General features: G+C 53.0%; 4 protein-coding genes across 4 annotated transcripts; 3 read left to right on the plus strand and 1 right to left on the minus strand.

Annotated features, from left to right (window-relative positions):
* Positions 1-934: 934 nt before the first annotated feature.
* argEF (bifunctional acetylglutamate kinase/N-acetyl-gamma-glutamyl-phosphate reductase) lies at positions 935-3769 on the plus strand (the record flags this gene model as incomplete). The annotated part of the gene is made up of 3 exons (XM_025539369.1): positions 935-3361; positions 3417-3657; positions 3714-3769. The coding sequence occupies 3 exons, from the start codon at positions 935-937 to the stop codon at positions 3767-3769; spliced, it is 2724 nt and encodes a 907-aa protein (XP_025399872.1).
* A 989-nt stretch (positions 3770-4758) lies between these two features.
* On the plus strand, positions 4759-7829 carry BO70DRAFT_403580 (Rad21/Rec8 N terminal domain protein). Its single transcript, XM_025547044.1, has 7 exons — positions 4759-4926; positions 5021-5057; positions 5124-5264; positions 5331-5465; positions 5519-6023; positions 6098-6646; positions 6701-7829. The coding sequence occupies exons 1-7, from the start codon at positions 4908-4910 to the stop codon at positions 7445-7447; spliced, it is 2133 nt and encodes a 710-aa protein (XP_025399873.1). The 5' UTR covers positions 4759-4907; the 3' UTR covers positions 7448-7829.
* Positions 7830-9247: 1418 nt separating this feature from the next.
* On the plus strand, positions 9248-11290 carry BO70DRAFT_379250 (DUF3237 domain-containing protein; the record flags this gene model as incomplete). The annotated part of the gene is made up of 7 exons (XM_025545322.1): positions 9248-9299; positions 9350-9375; positions 9412-9479; positions 9703-9829; positions 9962-10855; positions 10913-11207; positions 11262-11290. 7 exons carry the CDS (start codon positions 9248-9250, stop codon positions 11288-11290), a joined length of 1491 nt encoding a protein of 496 aa, XP_025399874.1.
* A 1791-nt stretch (positions 11291-13081) lies between these two features.
* BO70DRAFT_361550 (F-box protein) lies at positions 13082-14780 on the minus strand. Its single transcript, XM_025543071.1, has one exon. It carries the CDS (start codon positions 14533-14535, stop codon positions 13204-13206), a length of 1332 nt encoding a protein of 443 aa, XP_025399875.1. The 5' UTR covers positions 14536-14780; the 3' UTR covers positions 13082-13203.
* Between the last annotated feature and the right edge of the window lie 370 nt (positions 14781-15150).

Consider the following 15150-nt stretch of genomic DNA (forward strand, 5'->3'; position numbering starts at 1 on the left):
TTTTTTTTGGACTGAGAGTCTGAGACAGGGTAATTGGCCCGAGATGATCCACTGTTTTCTATTACGTTGTGTAGACGAAAAGGGAAGCGAGGAGAGATGGGATGGGATGGGATGGGCTAGAGGCCCAGAATGGGGAGTTGAGGCAAAGACACTGGCAGAGGGCAGATGGTAAAGAGTAAAGAGTAAAGAGAGGGTCGCGCGACAGCCGAGATGCGAGTCGTTAAATGGGTCCGCGGCCTGAATAATGTGCTCTGATGTGGTGAGTCACGTCGTGCGAGCGTTTGATACCCGGCTCCGAAAGTCGCAGCCAAGGCCCAGGCTGACCGGATGGATAGATGCGATGTGACGGGTGCTGGACAGTTGGAGGCCGTTGGCAGCGTGGTTCTGCGCAATTTATCTCAGTGGCTGATCGAATTCCCTCAGGTACCGTGACAGCGGAGATTGGGTTCCCTTGCGACGGGGCCTAAAATAGAGACAATTTCCAGGATATAAGATCAGATCAGACCCCAAGCCGGAAACGAGAGGGACGAGAACAGCGACGACGACTTACTACTACTACAACTGTACTACTGTACTGTACTGTGCAAGTCCCGCGGGAAGCAGCCCGAAAACCGCGCAAGACACCACAGCGACCAGTCATTGGGCCGGAGCTAGTGAGTAATAACCTCCCCCCCTCTCCGACTACTGGCCGATAATCAATCTGGGCGATCAAACTCTTTGGGACTGCGGCAAATTCCCTGGTGAACCCGCTCTCTCTCCTCCGCACAACCTCAACCTCATCCGAGTCCTTTTTTCCTTCCTCCTCCTCCTCCGTCACTCTCTCATTTTCCCCCTCCCATTCCCCCCCCCAATCCTTCCACCCTCATCACTGACGCTCTCTTCTTCTCGCCCTCCCCCCAAGACCTTTTGTCCGATTAGCCTCCGAAGCTGCCGCATGCTGGCTGGCACCATGTTCTCCCTTCGCACCGCCGTGCGGAGAGCTTCCACCAGCAAGCCCCTCCGCGCGTTCTCCGCACAGCAGGCCGTTGCCTCTGCCAGACTCGCCTCTCCCTCTGCTCGCCACTCCCTCAAGGCGTCGGCGGTCCCCCTCCTGCAGAGTCGCTCCTACTCCCGTGCCTCGGACCCCCAGCTCTCCTCCACCCGGTCCACCGTCGTCCAGTTGCTGAGTAACATTGGCTCGAAGCGCGAGGTCCAGCAGTACCTCTCCCACTTCACCTCCGTCTCGTCCCAGCAGTTCGCAGTCATCAAGGTCGGCGGTGCCATCATTACCGAGCACCTCCACACCCTCTCCTCCGCTCTTGCCTTCCTGAACCATGTCGGTCTCTACCCCATCGTCGTCCACGGTGCCGGTCCCCAGCTCAATCGCATGCTGGAGGACGCCGGTGTCGAGCCACAATTCGAGGACGGAATCCGCGTGACCGATGGAAAGACCCTGGCTCTCGCCAGGAAGCTGTTCATGGAGGAGAATCTCAAGCTGACCGAGGAGCTGGAGCGCATGGGCGTTCGGGCGCGCCCCCTCAACGCGGGCGTCTTCACCGCCGATTACTTGGACAAGGACAAGTACAACCTGGTTGGCAAGATCAACGGCGTCAACAAGAAGCCCATTGAGTCTGCCATCGAGGCGGGCTGCCTCCCCATCCTGACCTCCATGGCTGAGACTCCTGATGGTCAGGTTTTGAATGTCAACGCTGATGTCGCGGCCGGTGAGCTGGCGCGTGCGCTCCAGCCGCTCAAGATCGTCTACCTCGCCGAGAAGGGTGGCCTGTTCAACGGTGACACGGGCGAGAAGATCTCCGCGATCAACCTGGACGAGGAGTACGAGCACCTGATGAGCCAGTGGTGGGTGCGCCACGGTACTCGTCTGAAGATCAAGGAGATGAAGGACCTCCTCAGCGACCTGCCCCGCACCTCCAGTGTTGCCATCATCCACCCTGCCGACCTGCAGAAGGAGCTCTTTACCGACTCGGGAGCCGGTACTTTGATCCGCAGAGGCAACAAGGTCCACACCAAGACCTCTCTCTCCGAGTTCGAGGACTTGGAGAAGTTCAAGGAGGTCCTGGTCCGCGATCGCGAGGGACTGGATGCCCGCGCCACCGTCGCCCGCTATGTTGAGGGTCTGAAGGAGCGCGACTTCAAGGTCTACTACGACGAGCCCATGGAGGCGTTGGCCGTTGTCCTGCCCCCCTCGAAGGATGCTACCTCTTCCCTGGCCCACCTGGCCACTTTCACCATCACCAAGGCCGGATGGTTGACTAACGTCGCCGACAACGTCTTTGCTTCTATCAAGAAGGAGTTCCCCAAGCTGGTCTGGACTGTCAAGGAGGACGATGAGAACCTGACCTGGTTCTTTGACAAGGCTGATGGCAGTCTCAGCCGCGAGGGAGAGGTCCTCTTCTGGTACGGCATCGAGAGTGGTGAGGAGGTTAAGCATCTGGTCCAGGAGTTCAACCAGCACGGTCGCCAGATGTTCGGAGATATCAACCTCGAGTCGAGGCTGCACCGCGCCGCGCAAGCGGCCACCAACATCGGTAAGGGATTCGGCGCGAGCGGTGCTTCTGCTGAGCAGAAGCGCGCTTTCTCCACGGGCAATGCTCTGCGGGCTGCTCGTTCGGGACGCCCCATGGTCCCCGTTCAGGCTGTCAGGACCTACGCCACGACGAACCCCAACCCTCCCCTGGGTGAGAAGAACCGCTCCAACACCCAGCCCTCCAAGGTTGCTCTGATCGGAGCCCGTGGCTACACTGGCCAGGCCCTGATCAACCTGATCAACTCCCACCCCCACCTCGACCTGCGCCACGTCTCTTCTCGCGAGCTGGCTGGCAAGGAGCTGCAGGGCTACGACAAGCGTGAGATCATCTACGAGAACCTGAGCCCCGAAGATGTTAAGCGCATGTCCACCAACGGAGATGTTGACTGCTGGGTCATGGCTCTGCCCAACGGTGTTTGCAAGCCGTTCGTTGATGCCGTCGACCAGGGCTCCGAGACGGGCAACGTGATCGTCGACCTGAGTGCCGATTACCGGTTCGACAGCAAGTGGACCTACGGTCTCCCCGAGCTGGTCAGCCGTTCCAAGATTGCCCAGGCCACCCGTATCGCCAACCCCGGATGCTACGCCACGGCCGCCCAGATCGGAATTGCCCCTCTTGTCCCCTACCTTGGCGGACAGCCCACTGTCTTCGGTGTCTCGGGATACTCCGGAGCGGGCACCAAGCCCAGCCCCAAGAACGACGTGGACAACCTCACCAACAACATCATCGCCTACAGCTTGACGGACCACATCCACGAGAAAGAGATCAGCGCCCAGCTGGGAACTAGCGTTGCCTTCACCCCCCACGTTGCTGTCTGGTTCCAGGGTATTCACGTAAGTCTTCTTAACCCTAGCTGCGCTTACGGACCTCACGCTAACTCTGATACAGCACACCATCAGCATTCCTCTGAAGGAGGAGATGAGCTCTCGCGACATCCGCAACCTCTACCAGGACCGTTACGCGGGCGAGAAGCTCGTGAAGATCGTTGGCGAGCCTCCTTCGGTCAAGAACATCGCCGGCCGCCACGGTGTTGAGGTCGGTGGCTTTGCCGTCCACTCCAGCGGCAAGCGTGTCGTTGTGTGCGCTACCATCGACAACCTGCTGAAGGGAGCCGCCACCCAGTGTCTACGTGAGTCTCCTACCCACCGTCATTCCAATGAGTTGAAGCTAATGTGATCGCGACAGAGAACATGAACCTTGCCCTCGGCTACGGCGAATACCAGGGCATCCCCCTTGAATAGGTATCTCGCGTCTTTTAGATACGTCTCATGTAACATTGATTTGGTCCGAGGGTAGGTATATAATCCCCTTGAATACGGGGCATCTGTTTATTTTTTTCTGGAATCGAGAAAACATTGTCCGTCCTTAGTTTCTGGTTTGTTCTTTCTCGCATGTCTCATACCCCGCGTGCATCTTCTGGGTTGCTATGGGTTGGAGATTCTTGTAGAAGCCCTATTTTCTGCTTCAAATTTCCATAGTCAACCTGATTTCTTTTCCTTCGAACTTTTTTCCCCTTTGTTTATTCTCAATAGAGCCTCTGGCCTCGCTGGCTGTCGTGTCTTCTTTCCTTGTCTCGATGGGCACTGAAAAGCAACTTGTGTGTATGGGTCTGGTCTCCTCGGCGCTGGTGCAGTGCGATATAGAAGGGGGAACGGAAAAGCTCATTGCAGTCTTTTGAATACTCTTTTCACTTGGCCTTGTCACGCTTGTTTTTGCTTCCAATCTATCAGCCATGTAATCAGCTCTGGGCTATCCAGCACAATCTAATAATAGTGGCCGATTCTATGATAATCAGAATTTACTGGATATCTTCCAGCTTTTTGTTGATAAGTCATCAGCGTGGAAGGCCATTGATACTTTGATGCCTGAGTCCCAGCTTCACGTCGAGGCTCCTTCCAGCTTCACTCACTCCACTTTCACTTGTCCCCCCCCCCCCCCCCCCATCATAAGACCAACCCATCCACAGCTGTATCCTCCAGTCAGTCTATTCACGTTCTTCCTCCATTCAAGTCGCTTTTACGCGCCTGACCCTGCGTCGACCCCGACTTCCAACGCGACGCTCCTCTGCAGAGACCTGGTAAGTAGGACCACCGCCTTCCACATTTCCCCTTGTCGGATTCTCAATTAGATAAACGCTGATGTTACTGTCTCTGATAAGTGAGTGACGTTAGTCAACTTGATTCGCGTCCCTGAGAACTCACCCTCCCATAGCCCTCGACGGGGCACTCGCGTCTACAACTACACAGCGACTTGACAGCCGAGTAGGACAATTGACTCGTACGCGTCTTCGCGTTGAATACCTGCCGGTGGACTATAAAAGTGATTACTAGGCAGAGGGGCGCGTCAAGGCGCGTTCTTCTGGTGGAAAGGTGATTCAGGATGTTCTATAGTCACGAGAGTAAGCATATTCTGATCTCCATGGTTATTATGGATCTCACTTAGCCACAAGCGGCATCAGAGCTTTTGAAGGCCAATGATTTGTCTTTTCATAGTACTCACATCTCCCGAGCACGGCGTTGCGACGATCTGGTGGGCATCTCTTGCGAAATCTTTCTGGACGAGGGACTCCGACGCTGACATTGACAACTTGTGTAGGCTGGTTGCTACCCTCGGCTCAAGGTCGATCACGAAGAAGTTGAATAGAAGAACAATCCTCGACGTGGATGTCCCTAAAGCATGTGGCGTAATTATGGATCCGGTGGCGCCGATGGCGTTGAGACTTCAGGGCAATCTCCTGTGAGTTGGGGCTTTGGATGGATGTTATGCCAGGGCCTCTTGCTGACCAACGGCGTGCTTCTTTAGATATGGAGTGTCGAGGGTATACAGCCAACAGTGTGGGTACGCGCTTACGGACGTCCAGGCAATGCATGATAAAATGAGAGCCATGTTGAGGGCTATACCGGGAGGGGGGTTGGATCCGTCGGCTGGAAGGGCGAGGTTCGTTCAGATACAATTCAGTGCTTTTTGTTCAGTGCTCAACTTCAACATAGGCCAGAACAGCTCATCCTGCCTTATGATCCGAGCTTCCTCCCCGAGAACAACCTGCCTGGGATGGGCCTGGACCTTTCAAAGCTGGAGGCATCGCTTGAGATAAACCTCAGCCAACAATCGGGTCTCATGTGGCCGAAGACTCCTGATCTAAGCCAGTCAGCTTTGTCACAGACACAGACTACCGGTCTGAATCTGAACCTTTATTCTGATGATCATGATCTCGTCATGAGGGATGCGGGTGGATTCAGCTCGGACACGAATGTCAGTAGATATACTGGGAGGAATTTCGATTTCGGCGGTATTGAGCGTCTATCTCTGAATGAAGAGGGAGGCGTGATTCTTCAGCCCGACTTCGAATTTGATGAGGATGGCAATATAGTAGAGCTTGCGGAGAACCGTCGTGACGAGGAGCGGCTGTACAGAATGAGTGCTATTCCGAGTGAACGGAGGCTTGCGGACGAGATGAAGATGGATGAGATCAATAACCTTCTCATGGAAGATCAGGTAACGCCCTTTCGATTGGCAATCAGACGAGGCTTGCTGACTCTGTAATGCTGCAGCCAATTTTCCTTGACGAGGAACTGGAAGTCCTAGCCAGGGGTGAGCAAAGCAACCGGGCTACTGGCGCCCCAAGTCCCGTTGCAAACCGAGCTTCTGTTTTTGAGCCGATTAGGGAAGATGAAGTGAGTGTGGAACCAAGTGGTGCGCCAATGCGCCAGAAACGAGTTCCCAAGCTCGTAAACTTCGACGACCAGATCGCCCTGCGTAATAGGGAACTCGCCCATCTGAATGATAATTACATCGCAAATATGGCTGCTGTTTCAAAGCAGAAGCTGAAAAACAAACTTCCCACGCTGGCAAAGAAGAACGCCGCCTTCTGGGTCTTTGGTCAGGGTATTGGCTCGGTTGGTGTCGGCGTCGGATCATACCGTGTCTCACATCCGCTGGAGCTATTCTCGGGGGAGCAATTGAAGGATGCTCTCGATATTGACCCCGAAACCCGGGGGAAGAAACGAGTCCATGCCTCGATTGAAGAGGGAGATCCCGACTTTGATCGATGTGTACGTCCGAGGCTGGAGGATGAGGAACAGATTGGCCGGGCTCATGATGGTGAATTGTGGAATGAGGTTCGTAAATGTCGACATGTACCTTAGACATGGAGACTAAGCATCTGCCTGCAGGACGTTGAGATCGGCCGTCACGCCCCATCAGCTCTCCGTGACGACAGCTCTATTCAAATGCCATGGAATATCACAGCGTCTCTCCAGAGTTCTCGACAGGGATCGTCTGCTGCGAACGTCTTTCGAGGACTGGGAAGCGTCAGCGACTTCTCATCCCATGGTTTTCCAGATGCAGGGCTTCGAAGACCACGCAGTCGTCTCACAAGCGCAAGTCCACTGGCCGCGCGTGGCTACCCTTTCGATATTGACGGCCTCAACAGACTATCGATTCCGGGAAACCAGGACGATGACACGAATCTGGATGATTTCGATCTCAGCCAGTACTTACACACTGAAGTAGCGACAGATAACGAGAGAGTTATCAACGATAATCCAATGGCAGATACTCACCCAGGGACTATCCAGTTGGACGATTCACAAACTTCAAGCCTGGACCAGGAGAGTTTAAACTTCTTCGACTTCCTGACTACAAAATTAGCGGCAGTATCTACCAAAGCAGACGGCGAATGTGAGAATGAAACAGGCTCGCCCCGCGAGATTGAACCAAACGAAACGTCATTCACTGGGCTTCTTCCACCGCAGAAGACATCTCGTATTGTGGCTACTCAGGGCCTGATGCATGTTCTCACCCTCGCCACCAGGGGAATTCTCTCCGTGCATCAAGATCCCTACGAAGATCTGAGCAGTGAGGAGTATGGAGTCCGATACCAGTATGGGGAGATTCATCTCAGCATACCAGGTCTGTAGCGGATTCTTAACGCAACTTTATGAGTCGGTGTTTTAAATGTTACTGCAGGGCCCATTGGCACTGCGTTCAATTTCATTTGCTCATTCTTCTCGATGCTCCTCTGGTCCCCGATAACTAATGTCACATCCAGCACTAATCTCCCATTATCTTCGATCCTATGTATTGAGTACCCATTTATGCTCCTCGGGCGAGCTTCTCATGTTTCCTTCGTCATGATAGCCAGTCTATCCATCGGAATGACCATCCCCGCAGTGCGCGACGTTCTTTCTTTGTTTCTTTCATCTCCACTGTATGTAAGAGTCTGCTGGGTTTCGGGGTGCCGTGCACCACACCACCAACAGCACTCATTCATCTCATCATTGTACGAGTCACGGAGCTATTTTAAGATCAATCAATCAATCCATGTTGTTTCCATCATTGCAGGGGATACCAACCAACTCGAGTCAGTCACCTGCGAGACATCTCCCGCAACAATCCTAGTCTGTGATCCTATCCTGGGCGCAACGCAACCAACCGCATACCAAAACCACCACCACCATCATTCCATCAAGCGACACCCTTGATGACGAACCCCTCCTACCCGAACAAAGACTCACCCCCTCACGACCCAAGAAAAAGCCCACCCTTCCCCCCCGGAAGAAACCCCCAAAAGATAACGCGATAGTCTAATTGGTGGGTCCGACCCTGGAACCAGTACCCCGGAACTAACACAACCCAACTACTAAGGTAGTCATCACTCATCAGCCATTTCCCCAGACAACTGTGAACAGGTGAAAGAAAAACAAACAGTTCGGTGGTTACTAGTCTACTACTGTAGTTTACTAGTAGGCAGCACTAGGTATTAGATAGATAGATGGATAGATACACCGGGTGGTAAAACCATCGGCGCCGACGGAGGGGTTAGATCCGTACCGGGATACGCATACGTATGCAGTATTACATTTACTACTCTGTTGACCACTATTCCATCTACGGATCATGTACTAGGTAAGTATCTTGTGGATGGCGGCGGCATCTGGATCTAACATGTCAGATCAAATCAGATCCGATCCGATCGGGGATGGATGGAGGGAGCTATCTACCTAGATAGCTAGATAGTTAGCTAGCCTATGGAGCAGTAGCTACTAGCTGCATCGCACGTTCCCTTCTTACCGGTACACCCGCTTGTTCTCTGCGAACTACTCAGGGGTCTGATCTTTAAAACCACCTATTACTACTAGGTAGGTAGTTGACAGTAGACACGACACGGGAACACGCAACGGTGATGCGGTGCGGTAAGTGGTGTGGGTGGTGGTGGTAGTGGTGATGATGATGATGGTGGTGATGGTGGTGGCTGTGCCCTCGCACCTCGTTCGTTCGTCCGTTCGTTGGCTTGGCTGGTCTGGTCAGATCTGACGCAGCGTATATAACTACTCCGTTGGCTGGCTGGCTGGCTGGTTGACTGACTGAGACCAAGACGGGAGTTATTTCCTGACGATCAGACTTGTTTAACTACTGAGGTCAAATCAGACTCATTTAAGTCAAACTCACTCAGGGTCCAAAGACATGGTAGTACATCGGGGGTGAGTGGTCATGCGAAATACGAGGGCATCAGGTAGTTAGTAGTAAAATAGTAACATAACATATCCGCGCGGGTCCGATACTTGAATGAACTGCCTCTTTTGCTGTTGCTTACCTTACTGGGTTAGGTAAGTAAGAGTAGTACCTTAGGTACTAAGTAAGGTGTGAGACGCGGTATGTCGAAACCGTAAATGTGCCGAGCGTTCCATACGGGGGTATGGGTATGGATACTTTTCATGATGGGATTGGCTTTTTCTTTTCTTTTCTTTTCTTTTTTTTTGCTACTGGTAGGTAAGTCAGTTGAAAAGAGGAAACATAAAATTGCTTTTGAAATCATGAAGTATTTCCAATGAATTGCGTACTTGAAGTAAGTGAATGCAAAGTGTAGGCAACCGCGTGACAGAATTTGACTTTGGACCCCTCGGGACGGAAATTACGCGGATTGGTAAGAACTCGTCCTGACGGGCTCGCGTAAGTTAACCGCCACCGTCACCGTCTCGGTTCCGTCTCGTCTCGTCTCGTTCTCTCTTCCCTTTTCACTCGCGCGCTCCCCGACTTACTGCCTGTCTGTCTCCTCCTCGTCTCGTCCTCATCCTCATCCTCCCTCCCATCGAATCCTCCCCTCCCCCTCCCCCCTCTCCTCCCACCTCATCCCCCCATCTTCTCGGAGGCCTCCTCCGCATCTCTTTTCTAGTCGGTTCCCCCCGTGCAATCCACCCACCATCGATTTATTCAGCCCTTTCGTCGTGAACATGGGTCGGACCGTCGACCAGGAAGTTCACGCGGCGTTCGTCGAGTTCCGCGCCAAGGAAGACGATAAGGTGCGTGACTCTGTATTTCCCTCGCCGTAATATTTCGCCCGCGCCGCCCAACACAACACAACACAGAAACACGCCCGTCACCGTCACCGTCTTCGTCACCGTCACTGACATGACCGTTTCTCCTCGTTCCAGTGCCTGTCCGTCCAGTGTATCTACTGCCAGCAGATCCGCGCAAAGAACACCTCGCGTCAGAAGCAGCATCTCCTCGAGTGCCCCGGCTTGCGCGGTCACGCCAACCCCCAGCCCCCGTCCCAGTCCAGCCAGTCCGCCGCGAACGGTATCACCGCCGCCAATGGATACACGCCCACCCCGAACGGCACCGCGGCCACCGCGCCGGGCCCTGGTCCTGGCGCCGGAGCCCTCACGACTCCCAACGGGCCCATGATGTCCAACGGCGTCAACCCCCATGCCACCCCGATGCAGACCCCGCTGCAGAACATGCAGGGTCGCGCCTCCCTGCCCACCTCAGGCCCGCCCGGTACTGCCTCCACGGCCTCGGCCTCCCAGCAGGCGGCGCGTGCGACCCCCAAAGCAAAGCCCAAGAACGCGTCCTCGAGCCTTCCCGCGCCGCCCCTCGATGACGTCCATGCTGCATTTGTGGAGTTCCGTGCAAAGGAAGAAGACAAGGTGAGAGTGGACCCTGCCTGCCCGTTGCCCCAAGCCCAAGGAACCCTGTGTCTGACCGACGACGACGATGATGATCAGTGTCTGTCCGTGCAATGCATCTACTGCCAGCAGGTTCGCGCGAAGAACACCAGCCGTCAGCGCCAGCATCTGCTCGAGTGCCCCACCTACCTCAGCGTCATGAAAGATTCGATCCCCGCCAACAACCTTCTTCACACCTTCCCCGAAGGCGACGTGGCGCGTTCGCTGCAGATCCCCGCGCCGACCCTGGAGCTGGATTTCCGCATGAGCATCAAGATGAACCCCAAGGTTTCGGTGGGCGAGAGTCTTTGGGGTCAGCGCGACTGGGTGACGTTTGTCGGAGGCCAGTGGGCGGGCAGATGGGGTAAAGGCATTGTTCTGGTGAGTTCTTTGTCTTGCATACACAATTCGCCGGTCGGATGCTAACCCCGCGGATAGCCGGGAGGCCAGGACTCGCAGGTCGTGACCAAGGAATCTTCGACAAGCCTCCGCGCCAGCTACATGCTCCAGACGGCCGACGACCCGCCCGCGTACATCGTGGTGAAGACCAACGGCTGGTTGACCGGCGCCAAGGATGTTCTAGATAAGGTCAACGATTCCGGCATGGCAGACGGCATCAATCCTAACACCTACAAGTATCGCATCAACCTGTACATGGAGACTGGAGACGAACGTTACGCGTTTTTGAACACCCTGATGTGGATTGGCAGTGGCTGCCGCAGGGGCCACGAAGGTGAGCCACGGCTTTTCTTTCCGATCGTATATGTATCCCGGCTAACTCCTCTAGTGATCTTCGATGCATTCCGCGTCAACTAATCTGCCACGATATTGCAGCTGTTTTGTCCGTTAATTGAGCGAGTAGCAATTGTTTCATGGGGGAAAATCGCGTCTGGATTGTTTCTTTCAAACTTTTGACTGGGTTCAGCTTCTTCTCTCCCGAAGTGCGGCTTGTGTATTTATCAATCATTTCTTGTCGAAGGCCCTTGGGGTTTCTTTTTTTTTTTAGAAAAACCAACCTTGGGCGGATGGATGGATGGATGGATACCTAACCTGCCCATATCGCATATCGCAGTCACGAGTCCGCTTGATGCGTTCGGTTGTTGAACACCTTCGAATGTTCTACTATTACGACTCTTCTTTTTTCTTTCTTCTGCTGTTTACTTGTAACAAGGTATTTTGTTTCTTTTCCTTGTCTTTTTTTTTCTTTCTAGGAGCAAGATTGTCATGAGTCTCTACTACTTTTTACTTTTTTTTCTTTTTTTTTTTTTTTTTTACTTGTGTTGTTTTGTTGACTTCGTCGAGATCGGCGGTCGGTCGACTTTAATCACTTCCAGCAATAGGTGCATCGAACCCTGCCTGTATCTTGTCTTGTCTTGTTTCAGAATGGATTTTGATGTGCTTGGTTCTGCGCTGTAGTTGTAGTAGTTGTAGTTGTAGTGGACTAAATACTACTAGTAAGTACAATTACTGGTAGTAGTTAAGGGCGGTGGGTTGGTTCAGATGGTTGGTTATATATCTATATCTAACCTCGTAATCTTCCCTACGTGATTTATCTCTCCCATCCTATCATTTCGATGAAACATTAGACATTGGTAAACCACCGATGGTGAAAATGTAATAAACGATGCCCAAAACCCTGCTCCTCAACAGTGGGACGAATGAAGTAAACCAAATTCCAACATTGATATTTAGTACTATCATAGTTAACCTGTTTGTACTAGGTTATTAAGTTACTTACTTACCAAACACGAGTAGTTAACCCACAGAAGGTGTAACTAACCTCGGCCACGCCAAAAGGTACGACGTACCCTTAACTGAACCGAATCCAAGATACCCGGGGTGGGTGGGTGGGTGGATGGATGTGGTATAGTTAGTAGGTAGGTATAAGGTACTACTAGTATAATTACCAAACCACCAATAAGAGCGTACGAAGTATAGTATAGTACTATAGTATAGTATAGTATAGTATATATACCTAGTATGGAAATGGAAATGGAAACAACCAGTAAAATTACTACCGCCTCACCACTACTATCTATCTATCTATCCAGCGAGTTGGCTCTAGCTTTGGTAGGGTGGACAGCTATATAAGTAGCACGTATTTCTCGGATATATTTTTTTTGTTGGATGTATGTTGGAAGGAGGGTTAGTTATTTTTGAGTTGGGCGCGGGGGTTAGCTCGGTTGGTCGGTAGGTAGGTAGGTAGGTAGGTAGGTAGTTAACGATGGTGGGTGGGTGGGTGGGTGATATTAGTTGATCGGCAGGTTAGTTGTTTCATGTTACTGGGGGGAGGGGGGTTGTTCTAGTAGGTAGGTAGGTAGGCAGGCTTGTCATCAGCAGAGGTAAAGTACTTCTTTATCTATTTTGTGTTGGGGGTTCTGAGGATGGATTGGGAATGGGGCTGGGGGTTTTATTTCGTTAAGTGAGGGTCAGTGTTGGATTCACTGGCTGTGTGGGTGGGCGGAGGGAACTATAGTACATAAGTACTACTAGGTAGAGATGCTGGATGTGGTTGCTGCCTGAGTGTATATAAGTAGGTAGGCATCTACTGAGGTCTAGAGCTGGGTACGGGGTATAGAGATCAGCAAAGCTGAATTGATCTATTATCTTTGATCCATTTCTAGAGACTATAGTCATCAAACCGTCGCCGTTGAGGATGCAAGTAGATGATGATAAATCATCTATAACTAACCGCACCTATCCACAGGCACGGACCCATCGAATACAGCTCACCTCCTTCTCTGAGCAATACTCCACTGAATCCCCGCCTTCTCACACGCCGCAGCAAGCGGCTCGAACGCCTCTTTAACCGTCAACGGCGGCCCTCCCCTCTGCTCTATCAGCCTGCCAGCCGTAGTCTGAATCTCTAGCCGCTCTAGATACGGAAACATCTCACGTAGCGCAACCACCTCCAACAGATTCCTCAACAGCGGATCCCACTGCTCGTTCCTGAAATCAGCAAGATACAGCCGTTTCAGACTGCGGGGAAGGATCTGCTTAAGTGTCGTGACTTTCTTCCCATGACTCAGATGGAAGCTGAGCAGATTGACGACAGGGATGCGCAGATCCCAGAGCTGCGTGAACTCCGACAGGGAGCCGAAGAAGTTACCGGGGAAGTCATCGGTCTCGGCGTCGTCTTCGTCATCGGAAAAGTCATCGTTGTCGTGCTCGCCTCTGTCGTTGAGGTGGAGGACCCGCAGACTGTGTTTCTGCGTGACGAGCGCGTGGTAGAAGGCCCGCGGCCGGAATCCGATGTATTGCTCCGCCCAGATGGCTTGGTTGCGGTGCTGGTATTTGAATTCCTGGAGGTTGGCGCACGCGGTGATGTATTCGGCCATGCCTTTGTTGCTGTTGCCGTTGCGAAGATCTAGGGAGGTGATGGGGGAGGTTCCGGCTGGGGGAAGGCTGAGGGCGGTGGTGTTGCGGAGCCGGGTAGATTCGATGACGCATTCTAGCCGGATGGAGCGCATGGATGGGAGGTGAAAGAAAGGGAAGAACTGCTGGTGGACGTGGTAGTCCTTGTGATCTAGGTAATCGATATCGAAGCCCTCGAGATACTGTAGTATGGGGTCTGTGTCGAAGGGGCCCTCGCGCATGGCGGCGCGGGAGACGATCCGCCGGACGAAAGGCTGTCGCCCAGACCAGGTCATGGATAGCGAGGTGAGGTTTTCCAGGGAGACGAGCAGAAGGCCGAGCCAGGCATGGTTTTCATCCTGGGTTAGGGCAATCGTCCATTCAAGGACCTCTTCGGGTGATTGGCTGATGTGTTGTATGAGGGGGGCGAAGGACGCGACCTCGTGGGTCGTGCGCTGGGCCTTGGGCACATAGTGCGGGATGATGCGGAGGTGTTTGATGGATGATCCGATGGAGGGGTTGATGGCGATTGCTCGCATCAGGGACGGGAGTCGGTGCTGTCGAACGAGGATCCGGTCGTACACGGCGTGGAAGAGCACCGAGCGCCAGCGCCGACACACCTGCAGGAGCTGGCATCTTTGGGCGGAGAAGATGAACAGGAACTGGTCGGCGATTAGGAGGAGGATCTCGGCGGGGAGACGGTCCATTGCTGGCGTATCTTGTCCTTGGTTTTGGATGTGCAGCGGTTTAACCGGGGTCGTTCCCAGCGCAGAGATTTTTGAGATTTTTGAAGTGTGTTGGTTGGTGGGTGGTGGTTGTTGGATGGGCCATTTTAGTGCGAGAAGTTAAATCGGACGGCAGATCACAGATGGGGGTTGGAGGTTAGATTGGGGATGAAACAGCCAGGATGGGATGGCAGTGGCAGCTTATATAGTGCCAGGTGAGAATGAGCAGGCAGGGGTGGAGTAATTACATCGAGGTAACAGGAACAGAAACAGGACCAGTTCGGTTCTATACTGACGCATTTCCCTTACGCTTCCTGATACCGCCTTATGCACCGGGACCCTGTATTTTATGCGCGCTCCACCGGGTTATGTATTATTTCTAAAAATACCACATCCCTCCCTTCAACAATACTGTGAGTTAGGTTTCTTCCGTAGAATATAGGATCGATCATTCGAGATATTCTACAAATATGTTAGAGCGGAATCGATTTGGATATAAATAGTTGTGCCTTGGTCCCAAGATTTAATAATCGATCCACCCCTGACCCTCACCAGAATATATACACCGTACCGTACCCATTTCCCCCATTTCCCTCG

The sequence above is a fragment of the Aspergillus heteromorphus genome (assembly GCF_003184545.1).
Source record: "Aspergillus heteromorphus CBS 117.55 chromosome Unknown BO70scaffold_10, whole genome shotgun sequence".
Classification (NCBI taxonomy): Eukaryota; Fungi; Ascomycota; class Eurotiomycetes; order Eurotiales; family Aspergillaceae; genus Aspergillus; species Aspergillus heteromorphus.

Coding starts and splice junctions, on each gene's coding strand:
- BO70DRAFT_403580 (XM_025547044.1), top strand. Junction 5,058..5,123: donor CACGGCGTTGCGACGATCTG/GTGGGCATCTCT, acceptor CAACTTGTGTAG/GCTGGTTGCTACCCTCGGCT. Junction 6,024..6,097: donor ACCTTCTCATGGAAGATCAG/GTAACGCCCTTT, acceptor TTCCTTGACGAG/GAACTGGAAGTCCTAGCCAG.
- BO70DRAFT_361550 (XM_025543071.1), bottom strand. CDS start 14,535: ATGGACCGTCTCCCCGCCGAGATCCTCCTCCTAATCGCCGACCAGTTC.